General features: G+C 39.3%; 4 protein-coding genes and 1 long non-coding RNA gene across 6 annotated transcripts; 1 reads left to right on the top strand and 4 right to left on the bottom strand.

The window, feature by feature from the left end:
• Positions 1-186: 186 nt before the first annotated feature.
• On the bottom strand, positions 187-3,147 carry LOC121651144 (RNA-binding protein with serine-rich domain 1-like). The gene is made up of 7 exons (XM_042003080.1): positions 3,061-3,147; positions 1,959-2,108; positions 1,656-1,835; positions 1,440-1,545; positions 1,002-1,155; positions 757-898; positions 187-599 (listed from the first exon to the last, which is right to left on the bottom strand). Coding segments are annotated over exons 1-7 (840 nt in total). The 5' UTR covers positions 3,063-3,147; the 3' UTR covers positions 187-493.
• On the top strand, positions 3,145-7,394 carry LOC121651107. 2 transcript variants are annotated; one of them, XM_042003014.1, is made up of 4 exons: positions 3,145-3,313; positions 4,523-5,206; positions 5,287-5,400; positions 5,620-7,394. In XM_042003014.1, the coding sequence occupies exons 2-4, from the start codon at positions 4,565-4,567 to the stop codon at positions 6,568-6,570; spliced, it is 1,707 nt and encodes a 568-aa protein (XP_041858948.1). In that variant the 5' UTR covers positions 3,145-3,313; positions 4,523-4,564; the 3' UTR covers positions 6,571-7,394. The 2 variants fall into 2 exon arrangements, with proteins under 2 accessions (XP_041858948.1, XP_041858939.1); XM_042003005.1 differs by having other exon boundaries at positions 4,498-5,206.
• On the bottom strand, positions 7,291-14,609 carry LOC121651156. The gene is made up of 2 exons (XR_006012400.1): positions 14,053-14,609; positions 7,291-8,922 (listed from the first exon to the last, which is right to left on the bottom strand). It is a non-coding gene; the product is annotated as an uncharacterized LOC121651156 (long non-coding RNA).
• LOC121651138 (cytochrome P450 2K1-like) lies at positions 7,323-12,456 on the bottom strand. The gene is made up of 9 exons (XM_042003067.1): positions 12,116-12,456; positions 11,852-12,014; positions 11,633-11,782; positions 10,868-11,028; positions 10,048-10,227; positions 9,828-9,969; positions 9,551-9,735; positions 9,325-9,466; positions 7,323-9,235 (listed from the first exon to the last, which is right to left on the bottom strand). The coding sequence occupies exons 1-9, from the start codon at positions 12,308-12,310 to the stop codon at positions 9,048-9,050; spliced, it is 1,506 nt and encodes a 501-aa protein (XP_041859001.1). The 5' UTR covers positions 12,311-12,456; the 3' UTR covers positions 7,323-9,047.
• Positions 14,610-16,100: 1,491 nt separating the features above from the next.
• On the bottom strand, positions 16,101-20,703 carry LOC121651149 (cytochrome P450 2K6-like). The gene is made up of 2 exons (XM_042003091.1): positions 20,100-20,703; positions 16,101-16,662 (listed from the first exon to the last, which is right to left on the bottom strand). The coding sequence occupies exons 1-2, from the start codon at positions 20,686-20,688 to the stop codon at positions 16,475-16,477; spliced, it is 777 nt and encodes a 258-aa protein (XP_041859025.1). The 5' UTR covers positions 20,689-20,703; the 3' UTR covers positions 16,101-16,474.
• Positions 20,704-21,402: the final 699 nt, after the last annotated feature.

Below are 21,402 nucleotides of genomic sequence, written 5' to 3'. Positions count from 1 at the left end.
CCTAAAGGTTCAGTTGTCTCACTTTATCAGATATGATGTAGAATGTGGGACAGCACAATTTTGGTAATATGTGCCCATGATTTCAAATCTTGAGATAATTTTTACAAACTTCTTGAAGGTTTATAATTTACAAGTTTTGTACTATTTACAATACATTGACAAAAAAAAACATACTGAATCTCTGAATCTTGATGCTTCTGCATTTTTATTTTTCAAAAAGGTCTAAAAATTCAATACGAGGTAAAAAGAAGTCACAATTTAAAGAACACATCTGCAGATCTCAGAGATAACAATATAAAAACAGAATCAACTTACCACAAAATACTGAAACAAAATGTAAAGATAAGCACTTTTGCTCTTCTTCTCTTCATATGAGAGACAATGAAGATTATTTAACTTCTGTTGAGTCCACAGAGTCCGGAAAAGCAAAATTACAGCTGATCTGGTTTAAGAATCTACGAGACCATGTGGTACCTAAATGTAAAACACATGTCTATCTAGAGGAGTTAGAGCTGGAACGAGAGCGATGGCGCCTGCGTCCAGGAGATCTGGAGCGAGAGCGGCGACGTACTGGGGACCGCCTTCTTGGGGAGCGGGACCTGTATGGATTCAAAGACAAAAATAGAAATTAGGTTTATAATTATTTTATAAACATAAACACTTTGGTGGGAGAGCAGTAAGATTCAAAGATCTTCCCACAGTGCATAAATAAAATGTTAAGAGCTGCTGGAAATGGTAGAAACATGGGTATCCTACCTTCTCCTCATGCGTGGTGGGCTGCGACGCCACATTGGTGGTGGTGGGGGCATTCTGCGAGGAGGAGACGGTCTACGAGGTATAGCGCGAATTCGCTGAGGCAACACTGCAGCTGCTGTGATTTCCTGCCCATCAATTTGCCCTGTCAAATTAATAGTTATTAAAATCACTTGTTTGATGTTAGCACACAAAAATCTGCCCTGATAATCCTGTAATCCAGAAGCACTCATATGATTCCTGCTTACCTCCATCCATATGTTTAAGGGCCTTCTGGGCCTCCTCAGGGGTTTCAAACTCCACATAAGCATGGCCCTTAGGCAGGTGTGTATGAAGCCTATCAACTGGCATGTCAATCATTTTGATTTTCCCATAAGTAGAAAAGATCTCCTGGATGTGCTCCTGTTAAGCCGTGACACAACAGTATGTCATTAAAGAAATTTCTGTTAGATGAGTGATGTTATTACATTACTTTAGTTACTTAGTGAATCAGGCTTTTCATTTTCTCAGTTTTGTCTTAAGCAGTCTGCTTAAAACACTGACTAAATATAAACTTCTCACTTTCTATAGTTATCCTTCAATCCTTGAGAGTACCCGATCATCTGCTTGACACATTAAGTGTGAGATGTTCACATAATCTTGAATGACATTTCTAAACTAAAAAGATGTTTTATGTTTCAGCTAACCTTGGTTACATTCCTGGTCAGCCTTCCTAAGTGAACCTTGGTGGGTTTGGGTGTGGGGCTTCTTTTCCTTCGTTCTTTATCATCTCCTCTCTTCTGGTTTTTTGAGCTGCAAAATCATAAGACAAAATAAACATAACCATGATGTAAACAAGAGAAAATACTAGACATCAAATTTCAAAAACATAAGATCTTTGTATTCATTGAGGGAGAACTTACGGTGAGCGGGAGCGACGGCGGTTGTCATGCCGTCTGCGGTTGGGGCTTGGAGAGCCTGAGGAGCTTGAAGAGGAGGAGGATCGAGAGGTAGAGGATCCGGAGCGGCTTGAACCAGATGAGCTGGATCCACTTGAGGAACCAGAGCTTGAACCAGAGCTGCTGCTGGATGATGAGCTAGACCTGGATCCAGTCAGTGAAAATACAGAAATTTATACGGAAAAATATTATGTTAGAAAACATCTAGGATACATTTTACTGCTAACATGAGCATAGACCATAAAAAGAATGTGTCGGAAAGCAAACCTGCTGCTGCTACTGCTGCCAGAGGAAGCACTGCGGCGTTTCCTTACTTTCTCCCTTCCCCTCTCCTTGTCTCCTTCCTTGGTACCAGTCTTTTCTTTGCCTCTATCTTTAGTTTTTTCATCCTCCTTCCGCTTTGTGGGTGATGGTGCCCTAAAGTCAGGGTAAAGCCAACGTTAACTAGGCTCTGTTAACACCAGATATAAAAATACATCTTCATATGCATTTCAAGTTCAAATTTCCACACAGACTTTATTCTGATCCAGTCTTTGTGCAAAAATGTGAAGAAATACTTCGAATAATGAAAACAACTCTACTCACCATAATAAATCATTTTAGTGTATTTAAAAATAAAGAGTCTACATTGCATTTTGGTATTGTTTATGCATGTGCATTGTAGTTTAACAACATCTATTGCTTAACATTAAAGACATCTCTATTTACCCTTTGACTGGAATCTCTACATTAAAATGGCTTAGCAGTAGTTAGCAGTAATGATTTAACCTTGAAAGCAAAGAACAGGTAGGTCTGTGACATTATTTAATTGCTCCTTTGATTAATTGCGTGTCATAAATTAATTAAATTGGAAAAGTAATCTGAATTCTCAAAATAATATCATTGGATTACTCCTTTCTCTAAACAGTCTAAAATCAAACGACAGCTGCAATAAATTGGATTTTGATTGAGCATTTTTCTTTCACGTTGTGATTAAATACTGTTTTAGAGCACAATAACATTTTAAGACCATTCCTTGCGACAAATAATTCATGGAAAGAATCAAAACCCACAGAAAGTACCCGAACCATTAAAGGTTTTCATAGTATCGTAACTTTGCTGCCATATTTAAAATTTAATATCACTAATGTAATGACTGATGTCCAAGTTGATTAAAAGCCCCACTCTTAAAGTCATCCGCCGCCATTGATTTTCATTCAACCGCTCTAGAAAACAAGGGAGCAGAACCGTTGTCCTGCAATTTACCGAATACATTCCTCTTCTCACTACGTATATATGATAAATGAAACGCAATATAATTTCAACAATTAATCAAATGTGTAGTGGACATGCCATAAGCCAGAAAATGCCTAGAAGAGCTTAAACTTACATTTCTTTCGAACGCGGTGGCTTCGTTTGTACCAGTCGCGGAATCCGTCGCCAGCTGATGACGACAGCGGAAACTGCTAGCTACCTAAGCGCCAGTTACAACTCATTTGTTTATCTCAATTGTTGATGTAATGTGCCATATATGTTTTCAATGTAGTAGTGTAACAACGAGACATGTCTTTGGAGTGAATGAAATGAGTTAATCTAATTTGAAACGACAGTTGAGCTCTCAGCCATCGAGAACGGTTTGCAAGGTGAGCGCAACACTTTTTTATTGCTGCTGTCGTTAGCTAGCTCGGCTATCATGTTTTAGTTGCTTCCAAATGGAAAAATGTGATTACTTACTCCAGGACTGACATTTTACAGAACTTCTCAGATGACATTCATTGAGAAATAATTATGCATTGCTAAAAGGCAGCAACGCGTGAGTAGCATATCAATAATCCTGTCCTTATCACGAATAAACAAGTTGTGCCACAACTTCACTATTGCTTTGTCTGGACTAAACAGCTTCAGCAAACTGTAATGTGAATGTGTTGATATTGTATAAAAAAATAAACGTGATAGTACTTTTATGTGCTTGCAGTAATATGCTTTGGGTTCAACTTATACAGTGAAGATTTTGGTTGTACTCTTAAATGTGATTACATAGATGAAGAATCTGGATTCAGAAATACAAACATCCTTTTTTTTAAAAAAAAAAAAAAAAAAAAAGGTCACATAACAAAGAAACTGTGATAAATTTCAAGAGTTCATAGTATATTATATATATTTGTTTCAAGATCTTATATATACATACATGCAAATATGAGAGTTAGTAGCTTCATGAAGCTTGACTGAAGTCATTTAGAGATTAATCTGTTGGTTTATTAAATAGTTTTGATTATATATAGTGGAGAGTAGCTGCATCAATTCAAAGCCCTGAAGGGGTTTTTTTTTTTTTTTTTTTTTTTTTCAAGGATGGTAAACAACAATAATAGAAAATAAATCCAGTTAAACACACAGAGACAATGCAGTCCTTCATCTATAAATTCTTCCATTAACATTTAAATATTAGTTTATGTTTTAAAGTCAGATCAGTACAGACCTACACTTGAGTAAGCATTTTAGACATATGTCTTTGCCTTTGCAGTTTAGATCCTGAAGCCTGAAGTTGTTGACAACAGGGTTTCCTAAAGTTGTTTGAACAAAGATGATTTAAGTCCTACCTTTTTCAAAGTAACTTCTGTTGTAAGACTATAAAGAGCTAATAAATGTTTAAGAACATTTAGCTTCACTAAAGTTGTTGCACAGCTAACATATAATCAGAAATGTACACACCTGCAGCCTGTTCAGAATTTCCAATGAATCTCACTCTGTCTTGTGTTTGCAACAGCACTGTGAAAATTTTCTTATGATTTGTACAGTTTGATTTGTTTTTCTATGGCTTCTTCAACAGTTTCCATTTTATGAATCTCCAAAAGATTTGTAATCAAACTCACAGGGCAGTTCCAGAGTGAAAGACCATGGGTAGGCTGGATGATGCTGCCAAACACAAAGTGGTGGAGCTGCGGAAGGCTGGTCTTAGTTTCCGTAAGATCAAAGCTGTGCTGGAGCTGGAGAACATCAAGGTGTCTGCTCAAGCCATCTACCTGTATCTAAGGGAGTTACAGGGGAGGCCACCAGGAAGAGTCAAACCAGTGGAGACTGCAGCCAGCACATTGGCAACACAGGTGCAGGCTCGAACTGGGACATTTCGGGAAAACTGGAGCAATATTCATCTCCAAAACCTAATACGGGAAGCGTCTCAAAATGCTGGCTTTGCAGCTTCTACAGACTTTGCCAAACAGAGTTCTACAAATACAGAGACTAGTGGAAATTCATCCAGGTCTGGGGATACCAGTGGAGGCAGCAGGCCAAAACAGCAACAAGAAGGGAATAAGGAAGAAAATGACATCCAGATTGTTAGTGTCACATCTCTTGCTCAGCATGGCCAGCAAAGAGTTCCCCAGTCCACTGTATCAAGGGTAGAAGCAGGTGCTATGTCTTCCACATTTACAGCTTCTGGAGCATTAACAAGGAGGAGAGTCACACCTTCTCCTGCAACCAGTTCAATGTTGGCAGCTCGAAAGAGACTTTTGGACAAAGCATTGTCACACAGGCCGAAGGTAGTCAAGCATAAGTTCCCTTATATTTTCATAATCTAGATTTAAAACTTTTCATGATAGCTTAATTTTTTTTCCAACAGTCATTCCACCAGGTGGCATCATTATTAAGGAGAGATCAGTCAGGCATTCAAAGTTCTGATTTGAGGAGCGCTCTAGCACAACCACGTCAAACCTATGATCTGACTACAGAAAAGGTGAGAACACTGCAAATGTTAATTGCTGAAAACAGAGTTTAGCTGTTCCTGTTTTTACACTAATACTTGCACCTCTGGAACTTGTATTATGTGTTATTGAGACATCTAGAATTTGTCTGTAATACTGTATTTGTTTAGTTTCAGTCTAGAAACTTTGCAACTATAATTGTTTGAAAGATTGTATCATAACTGCTACTTTGATTGTTTTCAATGTTACAGACTGTTATCGAAGGTCAGCCTGCAGATAATGGCTCCTCACAGCAGCACTTCCCCACACAGAGACCAGGACTGAGTGCCCGTTCCCTCCACTCTCTCCCTCGTATTGGGATTCGTCTTCCTAACCGCCCACTCCCACCTTTGACATCCTCAGCTCCTGGGGCTGCTGTTATTCGTCTACAGAACCCTGGGGGCCAGGGTACCTCTCGTAATGAGAGGAATCCAAGCCCGCAGCAGGCAGTCCAGGACTCCGGAGGTAGGGGTGGTTTGCAGGACCAGATTCAGACCCTGGGCTCTGAAGTGCGTAGCCTGGGCCTGGCTGTGAAAATGCTTGTGGAGCAGCAGTGCCGTTTGGAAAGGGAGCAGTCGCAGCAGACCCAAATTCAGAAGCAGATCCTCAGCACTCTGCAAACCCTTGCTTCCAAAATGATACGTTGTAACAGTGCTCAGCAGCAGAAAAACAAAACGCCATCACCTTCTTCTTTGCCAGCAGCCTCTGCCTCTACCTCATTTAGCCAAGACACCTTTAATTTTAGCCAAAGCACATACAGTCAGTGTAGCCAAAGCCAACCAAACTTTAACTCTTTAGAAAATTTAGACAATTTGGAGACCTTTAAACTGCCAGGACTGAGCTCTGCAAGCATGAATGGGTTTCCAACATGTAGCAGTCCAGAGAGCCTTCCTCTTACCCACACCCCCCCTCATACACAACCGTATACAGCTGCATACCCACAGCAAACCAGTCAAACATTAATGCCCCCTTTTACACCGTCATACGTATCTACATACAGCCAGTCTCATGCTCAGACTTTCGGAACATCAGAGAATAAAACCTCTGATTTCTCGGGCAGCTGTTCGGCAAGCACCTTCCAAGACTGCAATGTTTCCACTCAGCAGGTGAGCCACCCGTCACAGGATCAGCAGGTCAATACTATCAAAGTGGAAGGTCCTTAAGGGGCTTAAGATTCCTCAATGTTTGGGGAATATGAGGGCTCAACTGTGCTTTTTATAGTGACTGTAGCTTTGTCATTTGACACGCATTTTTATTATTAAAAATGTATGATTTAACAATGTAGCCTTTTTTAATTTATCTAATTTCAAAAGTGATTTTCAGACTATACATATAAAGCAATATAATAAACAGATTATAATAAATCCATAATGTTAAATTTTTATTTTTTAATAGACACGCATTGTTTTTTGTGAAAAGTTACTTTTGTGTCAGTTTATTTTATATTACTAGGGCATGCAATGCAAATAGTTCATTTTCATATTTGTCTACTAACCAACTAAGAAAAAGAAACAATAGTAAAGAAGCTGATTGTGATCCAAAGTTTTTTTGTTTCAAAGTATTTTCATGTTTTTATGTTCTTTTCCAAAACCATGGTGGCTTTGGGAATGAGAAAAAGTAGCTTGGAGAGCAGTGTGGGGCATTTGTGCTTAGACAGAAATTAGTTGCAAAGGCCAAACCTATAAATTCCTACATATTCCCTGTGAGGATTTTCGTAATACCACTCAACCATCCTCTTTTGCAGTGGATCATTTTTAAGCATAAGAGATTCTGTGCTTACATGATTTTATTTGATAGTGTTCTGAAATATGTGTGTTAGAGGCACATCCACACCAAGTACAGCTGGAGCATGTCTCTTTAGATCAGTTAGCCCTGTTATCTTGCCAATGCTCTGAAGGGAACACTGTCTGTTTGGCTGTGGAGTTAAAAAAAAAAAAAAATCAGTAGTCTTCTTGGGATGATATACTCCCAACTTTTAGTCTGAACTAGAATTTTAATGCTGTCAGAACCTACAAAATGGTTTAAAATCTTGAAAAAAATTTCTGTTATATTGCTGTTTGTAGTTTTCTTTTAATTTTATGTAATTGCACAAATTTCCAAAACAGACATAAAACTTGGATCATTCAAGTTTAAATGGTTTTGTTACATTTGCTTAACATATTTGAGTCTAAGATTATTACAGGTGTCAGAAAATATGGTTAACAACTAGAAAATGTACATATCTGCTCATTTTTCTCTGCCCATTTTACACAGAAACCCTCAGCTTTTACATGCATGCACACACACTATATCCCTCTATCCCATCTTTTATACTTACTAAATCCAATTCAAGGTTGCAAAGGGGGCTGTAACCTTTACCAGGCAAGAGACATGGTACACCCTGGACAGGTCACTAGTCCAATACAGGGCCAACACAGTCAAACAAGACAACACATACTCAAACTCAGTCAATTAAGTCACCAGCTGACATGCATCTGCAAATTTTTAGATTTTGGAAGGAAGCCTGTGTACCCAGAGGAACACACACACACAGATAGAACATGCAAACTCTGAACAGGAAGATCCCATCCAAGAGTCAAACCAGGAACTTACTTGTTGTGAGGCGACACTATTACCCACCACATCACTGTGCAGCCCCAAGGTTAGTTTCAGTGTTAATATTACAGCACAAACAGGGCTCGTGTAATGTAACAAGGCGTACTCTAATCTGAAACAGATGCCCTTTGCCCTAATATTGCCAGGGCTACATGTAATTCACAAGTAAAAAAGTCAACATTTGTAAGTGTTAGAAATTTAAATGGCTTGGTATACAGTGCACAGTTTTATTGTTTACAAGTTTCTATTCATTTGTTTTGTGTTTTGAAATGCATATAATGCTAAATTTATTATAAACTTCCTGTTCTCCTCTCAATAGAATTGTTGTGCATTTTATTTATAGCCTACTGGTTGTTGGTAAAAGTTAATACACAAAATAGGATAATAATAATTTTCTGCCTACCCAAGTTTATAACTTTTTTTGCCAGAAGAGACACAAGAGAGACCAGCATTATGTATTATAATTCCTTTTTTACATAATTAACAATGTCTTAATAAGAAAAGAGTACTGAGCAGTTAAATAATTCAGTCATGAAAATGAATTGAAATTGGAGTTTATTTAATAAATCACCAATTAATAATATTAATTGAGAATTTCCAGTTGAGAATAATAATTCATTTGGAGAATCACATGGTTTTTCATACGGTGAAGCGAGGCATTGAGACATCTTCCCGCGATACTTCTGCTTGAGAGATTGATGCGAAGGCTAGCTATCTGAACATCAATGACAATAGGTTGGGCTGCACTGTGGTGTGGTGATTAGCATCACAGCCTCACAGCAAGAACACTGCTTGTTCAAGTCCATGGGTTCTCTCTGAGTACTCCAGTTTCCTCCAACAGTCAAAAGACATGCATATTAAGTTAGACTGATTGAAAGATCATGAGCACAATTAAGCCCTGTTAATCTTGAACCTTTTACCTTTAGATTTGTAGCTAGCATATGTCACAACAGGTGAATAAGCAGGAAGTGACTGGACAAAGCAGAGCACCCCACTCAAAGAGATGGCATAAGACAACAGAAGTTCAAAGTTTCAGCTCTCTTTCTCACTGGCGCCTAATGGCACACAGCATCTGAGGTAAAGGAGAGAGGATGAAGCCCACAACTGGTGTCAGATCCAGTTCATCTTCTGAGACACCCGGTGGGGGAGTAAAACGAAAGTGCTGGAGGAGGGAGGTGAAGAAAAGGAAGAGCTCCATTCTGGCCAGGCCTTCTCCAAGGCACACCCTGCGACCTGTAAGAGGGTGCAAAGTGTTGAACATGATCCTGTGTGTACAAGCACTGAAAACGGTCATACCTGAAGAATGAAATCCAGCAAAGTACCTGCAGAGAAGGGCATGAAGGCATCTCTTTTGATACATTTACCGTCGTTATCCAAGAAATGACAAGGGTTGAAAGTGCGAGGGCTTTCCCATTCACCCTCATCATACAGGACAGAAGTAAGAAGAGGAAAGACAGTAGTTCCCTGTAAGTAAAAAGAAAAAGGTCAGGGACTAAAGTCAGAATGGTATAAAATTTGTGTTGAAATGGAGCAAAGTGAGCAGCTGACCTCTTTGATAAAGTAGCCCTGAAAGGTGACATCTTTGCTTGTTGTGTGAGGAATGGCCATTGGGACGATGTTGGCTAGTCTCTGTGATTCATGGATAACTGCATCAGTGAACGGCAGGTTCCTCCGGTCCTCTATTCGAACCTGACGACTTCCAACCACCCTGCTCAGCTCTTCCACAACACGGTCTGGATGCACATTTAAATCAAAAAGATGTCATGCTGTGATGTCAATATTTTATGTTAAAAACTGTAAACTGAGACAAGTTTGTAATGCGCACCTTGAATATGAGGATACTTTGCCATATACAGTAAACACCACTTCAGTGTAGTTCCTGTGGTATCCGTTCCAGCTGCAAACAAGTTTGTCACACTGTAGACCAGGTTATCATCGTGGTAGTGGGAATTCTTGATGTCAGACTCCTGGTATAACACAAAGAGGGAGAATACTTACTACTGTTTATAGTCTGTGATCAGACTCACTAGAATTTAACTGCTCACCTCCAGAGTTTGCTTTCGGATCAGAAATGCATCAATATAGCATCTGCACATATTAGGGTCCAGAGTCTCCTTCAGGTCTGCTATTATCTTCCTTGTGTCTTCCTTTCCGGCTTCTATATTCTTCATCACAACCCTCCAGTTTTTAAGGCATGGGCCCAGCCAGGGAAAAAAGTTGTATATCTGGAAAAATATTGTTGGAATATGCAACTATGAATCTAACAAAGTCTTCAGTCTTACATACTGAATGATCTCCGGTCTGGCAAATGAACTTCTCACTTCAGATCTTTCCACAGCATTTAGAAGATTAAGGTCGGGACTTTAACTTTGTAATTCCAAAATATAAACTTTATTTTCTTGTGGCCATTCCTTGGTTGACTGATGCATTGCAGTCAGTGTCTTACCTGATCAACTGTCTATTTAAACGTCTAACACTAATCTTTTAATTCGCTTATATTCTTTTGAATTTGTTGTTGTAGCTATTATGGCACACCATTTTGCCCAGATGCAGCAAACAAAAAAAAAGGAAGCATTAGGAGCAAGATTCCTTATATTGACAACACACAAACTGAGGTAAACTACAATAAAGAATATGGAAACAAGTAAAACACTAACAAAACATTCAACAGGAGTAAATCATAAGTAAGAACATACACCAATAGATTCTGCAGAGATTTTTTGTTCCTGAAAACAGAAATTGGAAAAACTTCACAAAGTTCAAAGGACTGCTTTAAGAAGCTGTAAAATAAAGGTTTGCCACATATTTTCAGCAGCTATAGTTTAACAAGTAGTTAAGATACACGTCAGTGTAAATTTTTATTACCAGGATGGAAACAGATCCAGTCAGATGGATAGTCTCATTATCTCTTTCCACCATGGCTTGGAAGACCGGGTCTTTGTATTCAAATCTCTTTCCAAACATTAGAGCTGATATAACATTTGAAGCTGCATAGTTAATGGCCTGGGTGTTGTTGAAAGGTTTACCTGTGGTTAAAAAAGTTAAGAAAATTAGAAACAATAGTTGAATATTAAATGAAACTTTAAAATACTGGTTTGTGTTTAAGCTTAATTGTGTTGTTTTACCATTAGGTTATTTAAGTTAAATATTTTTGGATCATTGTTAAATAACCCAAGCTAACAACATTTTTAATTTAGTTCTTATAAACTTAGCAATATGTGCATGTTTTAGTTAAAATACACATATTTGAGCAGTCAACACCCACTATTATGGCAGTTTAAAAATAATAAAAAATAAAAATTTTATTCCACAAAATATTAGCTATTTAGAGCAATTAATACATATTACACAGTCCTAATAATGATTTTAACACTGTTGCCACCACCTGCCCTTCTTTCTCTTAAACCCTGGTCCTTGAAGGCCACTATGCAGGTTTTAGGTGCTTCCCTGCTCCAACACATCTGATTCAAGTCAAAAGAATCCAACAATTTGTTGTCAAATTTTACACACTGACCCGTGTATTTGAATCAGTGTTGAAGCAGGGAATTATCTAAGTAGACAGCAGCCCTAGAAGGCCAGAGCTTGAAATCAGCTGTAAATAATCTGCAGTACTTCAGAAAACAGCATTACCTTCAAATTGCTCAAATTCTTTAATCAGGTAGTGAGATTCCTCGAGGATTTTTTCTTCACTTATCTTCTTGCCCATTCCAAAATCTTTGAGCGTGGTCAGAGCAAAACGCCTCATTTCCTTCCACGACTCTCCATTGGAAAACAGTATACCTAAAAATAAAACAAGTTCACTTGTTTTGTTAAGGACAACAAACACGAACTCTTAAAACATTTCCTTACCATGTTCTTTGTTAAAATCATAGAAAATTGGACTGACTTCTCTATTTCCAAACTCATCAGCATGGTTTACCAGAGCCTGTTTGACTGTCCTGTAACCTGCCAGGACCACCACCTTCTTCGTTCCAAAGTAGACTTGGAACACTGGTCCATATTTTTTGGAAAGCTAAAACGGTAATGAGGCTAAAGATGAGACTCACACTCCTATATTGTTTCCAAAAACACTATGTATTGAATAGAATGGTCTAGGGACAATAAATTACTCACATCAACAAGGCTTTGGTCGAGTCTCTTTAGATCCACCTGAAGCAGGTTACCAAGCAGAGGAAGAGGTCTGGGTCCTGGAGGCTCCCTCCTTTCCTGGGAGCTGAAGCTGGACAAAAGAAGGTAGACAACCAACAGACCAACAACGACCCCAAACAAGGAGACCGAAGTTGAGGACTGCAGAAAATCTTCAATCATGATCCCACAGTTTACAAACTCCTCTTAGTAAACTCCTTAAAAAGTGTAGATGTCTTCAATCTCAGCCTAAAGTATTCCCTGAAAACAATTTCTAAAGACTGTCACACCTAAATCTTCTGGTTTTATATCTGCAGAGATGTGCAGATAAGAACAAGAACAACAACAAAAAAAAAAAAACGTAACAGCATGAATTCACGAAGGTTATTGTGTCGGGAAGGAAAGCAGCGACATCATGTGGGCCCACAAAACATCCACCTGTGTTTTAGCTCAAGGTTCAGTTCAGTCCACGAGAAGCGCCAACTTTGTTTCCCTTGCGAGGCTGTGCGCGCGGCCGTGTCCCTGTCTTGGAGACTTGTGTTGTATTCATTTTATTTGTCTTTCAGCTGTTAATTAAAACTATCCGTTCAACCTCGCGTCTGCGAAAATACAGAAAAGCTCTTCCGCGTTAACACGCTCATTTAAAATGTCTGATCAGTCACACAATAGGCTACTACCTGGAGCCCCACAAGAAGAAAGTTCTGCCCGGTTTATGCGTCGGGAACACGCTGCAGGATGTCCTCACACACGTACGCGAAAACAAAATTACGTAATTTTCTCGCTTGGCCCCGAAAACAAGAAAAGCTTCTCACGAAGTAACAGCCCTCCCACTTTTATAAATCAGTTGATTATTACTACGGAGATACATGTTGGAATATCATCTAACTCTACATATTGACCGTATGTTTTTATTATTTTATTAAACTTCAATTTATGGTGCAAATAAGTTTTTATTCCTGTTTCTTTTTTTTCCTGTTTAGGTCACTTGTTTCCTGCCTAACACATCTGTCATCAGGCAAAAGTCTGTGTGCTGAATTCCAGATTTTAATTTTCATGCTGCCCACAAAAACACTTTAGTTTTATCTCTCACTGTTATGCCTTGTTAGAGCTGACCTGTCTCAAAATAAACTATTCTAATCATATGTTGTAATGTAAAAAATATGCAAATATCAGCTTTTTTAATATTTTGATCAAGAAATATTTAAAAATATTTAAACAGAAAATAAGATAACTTGATTTTTTACATATTTAACAAAAACATAATTTCTTTTTTTTTATTTAGATTATTTTTATCTATATATCAATTTATCATAGTCCTTTTAGATATTTAGTGTTGTTTGTGTTTGTTCACTGACTGACTGTTTTTACTGCTTGCTGTACAACAAATTACCCTCACGAGATAATAAAGATTCCTTGAACCTTTACTTTATTGGAAAACAACAACAGAAAAACAGTGACACTGTTAAAAAAGCATCACAAAACATGACAGTGGAATTTAAAGGAAGTGGGGTATTCACACGAAAAACTGACTTAGCATCAAATACACCTGCTGGTATGCTGTCCATATAGTTTCATCTTTGATTAGGACACGTTAAGACCTGATATACATTCATTGACAAGCTATAGTTCTAATGTACTATCGATTTCAATCAACACTTTAATAATTAATCATTTAAAAAATAGACATGTTTACATAAAGGAAAAGAAATTAATACAATTTAAGATTTTCATTTGAAAAACAGAAAGTTGCTTATTTTTTTGTCATAATCACATCCCAATGTTTCCTGTTTTGTAGATAAAAGATTAACTCACTCTGTGTAGATAGGTTTTATTTATTACAGGACTGGTATTTAAAGATTTTGAGCACAATTAAGCCCTCGTGTTAATCTTGTAACTGTGCCTGATGAATTCCAGTACTCTTTTACCTTTAGATTTGTAGCTAGCACATGTCACAACAGGTGAATAAGCAGGAAGTGACTGGACAAAGCAGAGCACCCCACTCGAAAGGACGGCATAAGAAAAGAGAAGTTTAAAGTTTCAGCTCTCTTTCTCACTGGCGCCTAATGGCACACAGCATCTGAGGCAGGCCCGGACTGGCCATAGGGAGAACCGGGAGTATTCCCGGAGCGCCGGTCTAGGATTGGCCTGCTGGCCTGCGTCTCTTTTTTTTTTTTTTTTTTTTCCTTTTCTTTCTCTTCCCGCCCAGGAGACAGGCCAGGCCAATCAGAGGCCACTCAGGCCAGTAGAATGTAAGGAGGGCAAGACGATTGGTTTATTACAATTAACACCCGCCCTAATAGTCCGTAGCAACCACACAGACAGCGCGTGTCGAGGGATGAGACGTGTGTCTGGTGCTACGGTGTGGGGGTGTAGCTACTGCTAGCAAACGACGGGATGGACTCCTCCCAACGAGGAAAAAGGAAAGGCGGCGCCGAGAGGGAGAGAGAGAGAAAAAGAAAGGCGCTGGAGGATGATGCGGCGAAATGCCTGAAAGTCACAGACTTATTCAGGCTCCCCATACCATTAAAAAAAAAAGATGCGTCTACAAGTAAGTTATTTAAAAAAAACACACAAAACTTTGATACAAAATACTCTTTTAAACACAGTATGAGGTCCAAGGACCCAAGGGTCCTTGAGGCTGTACACTTTCAGGCTTCACAGTGTAAATATGTAGCCTGTGTAGCCCTTGCCTTGAAATGAAGATAAATAAGACATAGGTTACACCAGGGGACAAAGTCATATATTTACAGCAGTTTATTTTTGTTATTATAATTTGTTAAGTTGTTGTTTCAATCAAAAAAAGAAATAGAGATTGTCTTGTCTACATTATTATTTTATTCATTTTGAATCAACCAAAAACGTGTGTGTGTGTGTGTGTGTGTGTGTGTGTGCGCGTGCACATGCATGTGTTTTGTTTGTGCCCATGCATTTAGGTGTGGGTGTGTGAACACGCGTGTGTGGTCAAGACCAGGGTGGCCTGATGCATGAATCACTCTTGGCCTGAAAAAGTTTCCCAGTCCGGCCCTGATCTGAGGTAAAGGAGAGAGGATGAAGCCCACAACTGGTGTCAGATCCAGTTCATCTTCTGAGACACCAGGAACATCTGATGAATCTGCACAATTCCTTGTTTTTTCAAGATGATAGGAGGCTATCATGCATGATCTTTCCATTGAAAATCATCTTAGACTTTTACAAGTCATAAGAGCTGACTCAGTAGCAATACACCTACTGGTGTGCTGTCCAAAGAAATAGTGTAATCTTTATTCAGACGGGACACATTAAGGCCTGGACCACACCAATGCACTCACTGTTCTGCTGTTATCTTCTCTGTGGACTGAATTTTTTTTTTTTTTTTTTGGGCATATGACCCAGACACATCTGTGATTGCAGATGGATGCACTTTGGAGTTTGACCTTAAAAAACTAAATTCTGCAGCTTGGGCTGATTTTACTGATGTTTTGAATTTGTATCACTTGCGGATTTAAATTTTCTTTACCAATAGAGCAGGTTAGTTTTAAATTGCTTGTTTCTAGCTTTTCGTCAGGCATGTGAGAACTTTTTAGACCTTAGCATGGTGTAAGTAAACACTTAAGTATCAAAAGAAAAACAATTTTTTAGATAACACTGCACTTACATTCATTCAAGTTAAACGTCACTTCTCATCAGCTTTTTGTAAAATAACATGCAAATTTAAAACTAAAAAACAACCAGTCCTATTCAAAATGCTGGTCCCTCCCATCTTTCAAACAAGTACGTAGTCATATGTTTTAATGAGTCAAGGTCGGTCAGGTTGTCATTCAAATAAACGTGAAGCAACAAATTTTGGCACCACTGCTGATACCTGAGTGGCAGTAAGAACACTGTCAGGTTCCAGGTGCCAGCCTGGATTAAGAAACCACTCCCGCTTTTCACCACCTTTTCAAAAACAGAAATTTAATCTCTGTATGGTGTACATTTAAATGGGTTTTTAAAAAAAAGACTCGCTCCACAGCTTTTTAAATTGTGCAACATAATTTTGTTTGCTTCCTTTATTTCTAAGACAAAAACAGGCTTTGTAACAAATACTTGGGTAATGAAGCCATGTGGCGTTCAGCTGACTATGCAAAGTTAGCATGTCCAACATACAAGTTAGAAAGTTATGTTTAGCTTGATTCTGGATTGTATTAATCTGTTATTGAACATCACATTCTAAATCTACACTTACATTTCTGTATGTTCAGTTAAAACTTATCAGTATCTATTTTAATGTCACTCTTTCCACTTTTATGCATTGCAATGAATGAAGTAGTGATCAAACTGATCAGTGGTGCAGAGATCAATAATAATGCCACACTTTGCTCCTCTTCCTCATTGCAGACTGACAGCACACAGCTCATGTGGAGAAGGAGCGAGGACAAAGCCTGTTGCTGGTGTCAGATTCAGTTCTTCTACTGAAACTCCAGGTGGAGGGGTGAAACGAAAGCGTTGGAGAAGGGAGGTGAAGAAGAGGAAGAGCTCCATCTTAGCCAGACTCTCTCCAAGACACACCCTGCGACCTGCAAGAACAAAAAGTGTCAAACATTAACATCCGATCACGTTTTGCAAGAATGGATATGATTCCTTACGTCTTAAAAAATGACAAAAACCTGATCAAGCTCTTATACCTGCAGAAAGGGGCAAGAAGGCATCTCTCCTAATAAATTTACCCTCTTTGTCCAGGAAATGAAAAGGGTTAAAGGTGTATGGACTCTCCCACTCACTCTCATCATACAGTACAGAAGACAGAAGCGGAAATATGGTTGTACCCTGGACATAAAAAGAAGGGGGATCTATCATGTCATTTCTCATGCTGTCAAAGTATACTTAACATTTTTATCAATGATATTGTTTCATGGAAGCTCTGAAACACTAGTGAGTTTTCTGACCTCTTTTATAAAGTGTTGGCGCAGCCATTCTGAACAAGAGCTGGACAACGGCAATACGGAGGAAGAAAGACACACAGTCAACATTTACGTTTGGCCTGCATGCTACAAAGAGGATAATTTTGTGAATGAGCAGCAGCCATTTATTGATTATTGCACACCGGTGTGTAGCCACGCCCACCTCTCAAAAGTAGGTCAGTGGGTCACTTAAGAACACTTCAGTCAACACCCCCACTTGTTCTTAAGCCATACACAACAGTGCATCGATTTTAAACACATTTCAATATTACAATCTTCAAATACCAAATATAAACATCACAAATTTGTCCATTGTCGTTTTAGCAACAGGTTTAGTAAACACATCTGCCACCATTTTATCTGTAGGACAATAATTAATAGTTATCTTTCCATCAGTGAGGACAGATCGGACAAAATGATAACGAATGTCTATGTGTTTACATCGTTGACGACAAACTGGGTTTTTAGATAGGGCAATAGCACCTTGATTGTCTTCAAAAATGGATACAGGTGCATATTCCAATCCATTGTCCATCTCAGTCAACAAGCGTACAAGATATAGGCATTCCTGAACAGTAGCTGATAATGCTATATATTCAGCTTCACACGTGGATAAAGCTACTGTAGACTGTTTCTTAGACTTCCATGAAATAATGGGGCCAGTCTCAGATAAACTAAAGCAGTAGCCTGTTACACTCCGTCTATCATTCTGGTCCGCTGCCCAATCTGCATCACTATAGGCCACAAGTTTAAGATTCCCATGTTTCCTGTAACATAACTCCTGGTCCACAGTGCCTTTCAAATATCTCAACACATGTTTAGCTGCGATCCAGTGGTGTTGTTTTGGTTCAGCAAGAAACTGTGACAATCTACTGACAACAAAACTTAAATCTGGCCGAGTAGAAGTCATTAAATAGATTAAACTACCAATAACTTCGCGATATTTTTTCGAATCAGCAGGTCCACCTCCACCATCAAGGTTCATTTTCATTTCACATGGTGTTGATCTTGGTTTGCAATGAGACATGTCAAACCTCTCCAGAATGTTGGTTATATATCTCTTCTGATTCATCCTTATTTCACCTGGTTTTTGGACAAAATCTATGCCAAGGAAATGCCTCAGTTTCCCAAGATCTTTAATCTTGAATCTAGCTTCCAACATTTCTTTCACATATTTAAGAAGTTCACCATTACTCACTGCAACAATTATGTCATCAACCCAGATGATCAGAACGACTCTCTCATTGTTAGACTGTTTCAAGTATACATAATGATCTGCTGTGTTTTGAACAAAACCACTTTCAACAAAAAAAATTATGAAGTAATTGGTTCCAATTCCGTCCTGACTGTTTCAAACCGTACAGTGACTTATTGAGTTTACACACCAGTTTTTGTCCCGATTCTGATTTTACCTCAAATCCTTCAGGCTGCTCCATATACACTTCACAGTCTATTGGAGCATGCAGATAAGCAGTTTTAACATCCATCTGATGTACTTCTAGATCATATTGTGCTGCAAGCTGCATTAAGACCCGTATTGAAGTCATATCAGCTGTAGGTGAAAAGGTCTCATGATAATCAATACCAGCCACTTGATTATAACCTTTTGACATATCTAGCCTTATAAATGGTCTCAACAGGACTTTCTTTGACAGCATAAACCCATCTGCCCCCCACTGCATGTTTACCCTCAGGTAATGGCATCAATGTAAAAGTATTATTCTCTATTAGAGACTCCATTTCTTCTTTCATAGCCTTAGCCCACTGCTCTGATTTTGAAGAGCCCAAGGCTTCCTGCAGTGTCTGAGGGACGTCACATGTCACATGATAGCAGTAGTCAATATTTGACAACGCTTGATCTTCACATTTTACTTCATAATCACAATCTCTATAATATTGAGGTGGTCTCCTCTCTCTCTTTGGATAACGTGCACTATGGCTACTCTCACCTTCATTTTTTAAGTTGGTATTATGTTCACACACTTCTGTTTTCACTTGCGGAAGGTCATTAGTCACATCAGGTCTTGGTGGCTGAATTTCAGCTTTTCTCCCTTGACTCATAAAAGGATCATACATGTCTTCATCTGTCTGTGTGTTACATTCATCAGTTTTCTTTGGTACAGATTTCACCAACCGGTTTTTCATTACTTTGCCTGTGTCTGGGTAGTAGACTAAAAATGCAGGGCTGTTTTTGTCATACCCCACAAATATTCCCTTTTCACAACGAGTGTCTAACTTTTTCTTATCATATTTATATGCATAACATTCTGAGCCAAACACTTTCATCTTTGACAAATCAGGCATCTTCCCAGTCAACACGTGGTATGGGGTTCGTCTAAGCCGGCTGTTGTAACATCTATTCCTGATTATAGCAGCAGCCTGTACCGCATATGTCCACAACTCTTTTGGAAGTCTACTTTCAATTAACATGCATCTTGCCATTTCAAACAAGGTCCTCCATGCTCTTTCTGCAGTCCCATTCTGATGGGGTGAGTAAGGAGCTGAGGTTTCATGTCTGATGGCATTCTGACTAAGCAGTGACTGAAAAACAGAAGAGGTAAACTCGGTTCCATTATCTGACCTTACACATTTAATTTTCCCATATGGGGCAACATCAGCAATGAATCTCTCCATAGCTTTAACAGTATCACTTTTAGCTTTGAGGAAGTAAGTAAACATAGCTCCTGAATAGTCATCTGTAAAGGCAATAGCAAATCTGAAACCATCTTTTCCCGCTGGCTCTATAGGTCCAGCAAGATCTGCATGAACAAGTTCAAGAACATTTTTAGCTTTTTCATCAGGATCTATATTTCTGCTTCATGTAAATTTTCCTTCTGTACACACATCACATTTCAAATTAGACTTCTCACATTTCCCCTTAATTTTCATGCCTTTGGTGACACTTTCCAGCTTTAACACATCATCATGGTTGCAATGACCCAATATTTCATGCCATGTCTGAACATCATAGCACACATTACATTCATCGGTTTCACTTGTCAGAGTACTCAAATAGAAAAGTCTGTCTTGCGTGATGATATCAAAAGACGTACCATTTCTATGGATGAGCTGGTTTTGTCCTTCCTTGAAGATGATGGTCGCTCCTTTTGATGTAGCCGCTTTGACCGAGAAGATGTCCTGGGAGAATGATGGAACGTAGAGCGCCCCCTCCAGTAACATCGTCACATTGCGGCCTTTGCTGTCTCTTGTGTGAACTTTGGCGGTGCCCTTCTTCAGTGCAATACCACTGGTCCGCTCTCCATCAGCCAACTCCAAAATATGGCTTTGCGGCTTGAAACTCGAGTCAAACTCCACAAATCGCTCGATGTCTGTGATGATATGCTTTGTCGCTCCCGAGTCGACCATGAGGCCTCTCGCCTTCACCACATTAACCGGGATGGCATCCAACTGCACCTTGAATGCGAATGTGTGATCTTCCTCATCCACCGCTTGCTTCACCTTGTCTCGTTTCCTCCGTCGGCAGTGCGTATCTTTGTGTGTGGCATTTTTACAGAAGCTGCACCACTGTCTCGGCTCTCTTTGCGCTCCATTCGACTTGCACTCCGCAGCTTTGTGGCCTTTCTGGCCGCAGGCATAACAGGTGAGTTTTGCATTCCCATTGTCTCTTCCTCGCACATTCATCACACTGTCCTATCTTGAGCTAGAAGCACTAAACTTCTCGGTGCTTTCATAGCTCCTCAGTTTGGTTTTAAACTCAGCAAACGATAACGTCTCATCACTCTGTGTAACATGGACAGAGAATGGTTTAAACACTTCGGGCAGGCCTTTTAAAATCATGGCAGTCAATAAGCCGTCACTTAATGTCTCTCCTGCATTACGCAGCGCTGTTATTGCCGTCTCCGCACGGATAATATAATCTGTGACGCTCTCATTCTCACCTTTTTGGAGAGAAGTCAGTTCTGTATACAAACTGATTACTCGGGCTTTCCTTTCCCCGCATAGTGGTCTCGCAGGATCTGCAGCGCCTTTCTGCCATCATCTGCGGCGTCTCTCATTACCAGGGACAAACTCTTATCGTCCAACAGTTGGATTAGCACTGCGTACGCTTCCTCATTTTTACTGGCGTCTGCGGCTGCAGCCTCGTTGTCTTCACCGGGGGCTTCACTCAGAATGGTGGACTTCAGGTCTAACAATCGTAAATGTGCCAAGACCTTTGTTTCCCACAGTTCATAACTTTTTTCATCTCCGTCAAAACAAAGTCGATTCCATCGGCTCCCAAACTCTTTGCTGGGCCCATAACCTGTTGGCGCAGCCATTCTGAACAAGAGCTGGACAACGGCAATACGGAGGAAGAAAGACACACAGTCAACATTTACGTTTGGCCTGCATGCTACA

Source organism: Melanotaenia boesemani, chromosome 2 (assembly GCF_017639745.1).
Source record: "Melanotaenia boesemani isolate fMelBoe1 chromosome 2, fMelBoe1.pri, whole genome shotgun sequence".
In the NCBI taxonomy this organism is placed as follows: Eukaryota; Metazoa; Chordata; class Actinopteri; order Atheriniformes; family Melanotaeniidae; genus Melanotaenia; species Melanotaenia boesemani.
This window is presented reverse-complemented; position numbering and strand designations above follow the sequence as displayed.

What these genes read in the sequence shown, in the direction of transcription:
- LOC121651144 (XM_042003080.1), bottom strand. An exon ending in GGCAGCAGTAGCAGCAGCAG is followed by an intron (nt 1,836 to 1,958) that starts GTTTGCTTTCCG and finishes GACTGGATCCAG; the next exon opens with GTCTAGCTCATCATCCAGCA. An exon ending in CGCCGTCGCTCCCGCTCACC is followed by an intron (nt 1,546 to 1,655) that starts GTAAGTTCTCCC and finishes ATGATTTTGCAG; the next exon opens with CTCAAAAAACCAGAAGAGAG.
- LOC121651107 (XM_042003014.1), top strand. Translation starts at nt 4,565, where the DNA reads ATGGGTAGGCTGGATGATGCTGCCAAACACAAAGTGGTGGAGCTGCGG. An exon ending in CATTGTCACACAGGCCGAAG is followed by an intron (nt 5,207 to 5,286) that starts GTAGTCAAGCAT and finishes TTTTTCCAACAG; the next exon opens with TCATTCCACCAGGTGGCATC. An exon ending in ATGATCTGACTACAGAAAAG is followed by an intron (nt 5,401 to 5,619) that starts GTGAGAACACTG and finishes TCAATGTTACAG; the next exon opens with ACTGTTATCGAAGGTCAGCC.
- LOC121651138 (XM_042003067.1), bottom strand. Translation starts at nt 12,310, where the DNA reads ATGATTGAAGATTTTCTGCAGTCCTCAACTTCGGTCTCCTTGTTTGGG. An exon ending in TGATTTTAACAAAGAACATG is followed by an intron (nt 11,783 to 11,851) that starts GTAAGGAAATGT and finishes TTTTATTTTTAG; the next exon opens with GTATACTGTTTTCCAATGGA. An exon ending in CTTCATGCCCTTCTCTGCAG is followed by an intron (nt 9,236 to 9,324) that starts GTACTTTGCTGG and finishes ACCCTCTTACAG; the next exon opens with GTCGCAGGGTGTGCCTTGGA.
- LOC121651149 (XM_042003091.1), bottom strand. Translation starts at nt 20,688, where the DNA reads ATGAATGTGCGAGGAAGAGACAATGGGAATGCAAAACTCACCTGTTAT. An exon ending in CCAGCTCATCCATAGAAATG is followed by an intron (nt 16,663 to 20,099) that starts GTACGTCTTTTG and finishes TTGTTCTTGCAG; the next exon opens with GTCGCAGGGTGTGTCTTGGA.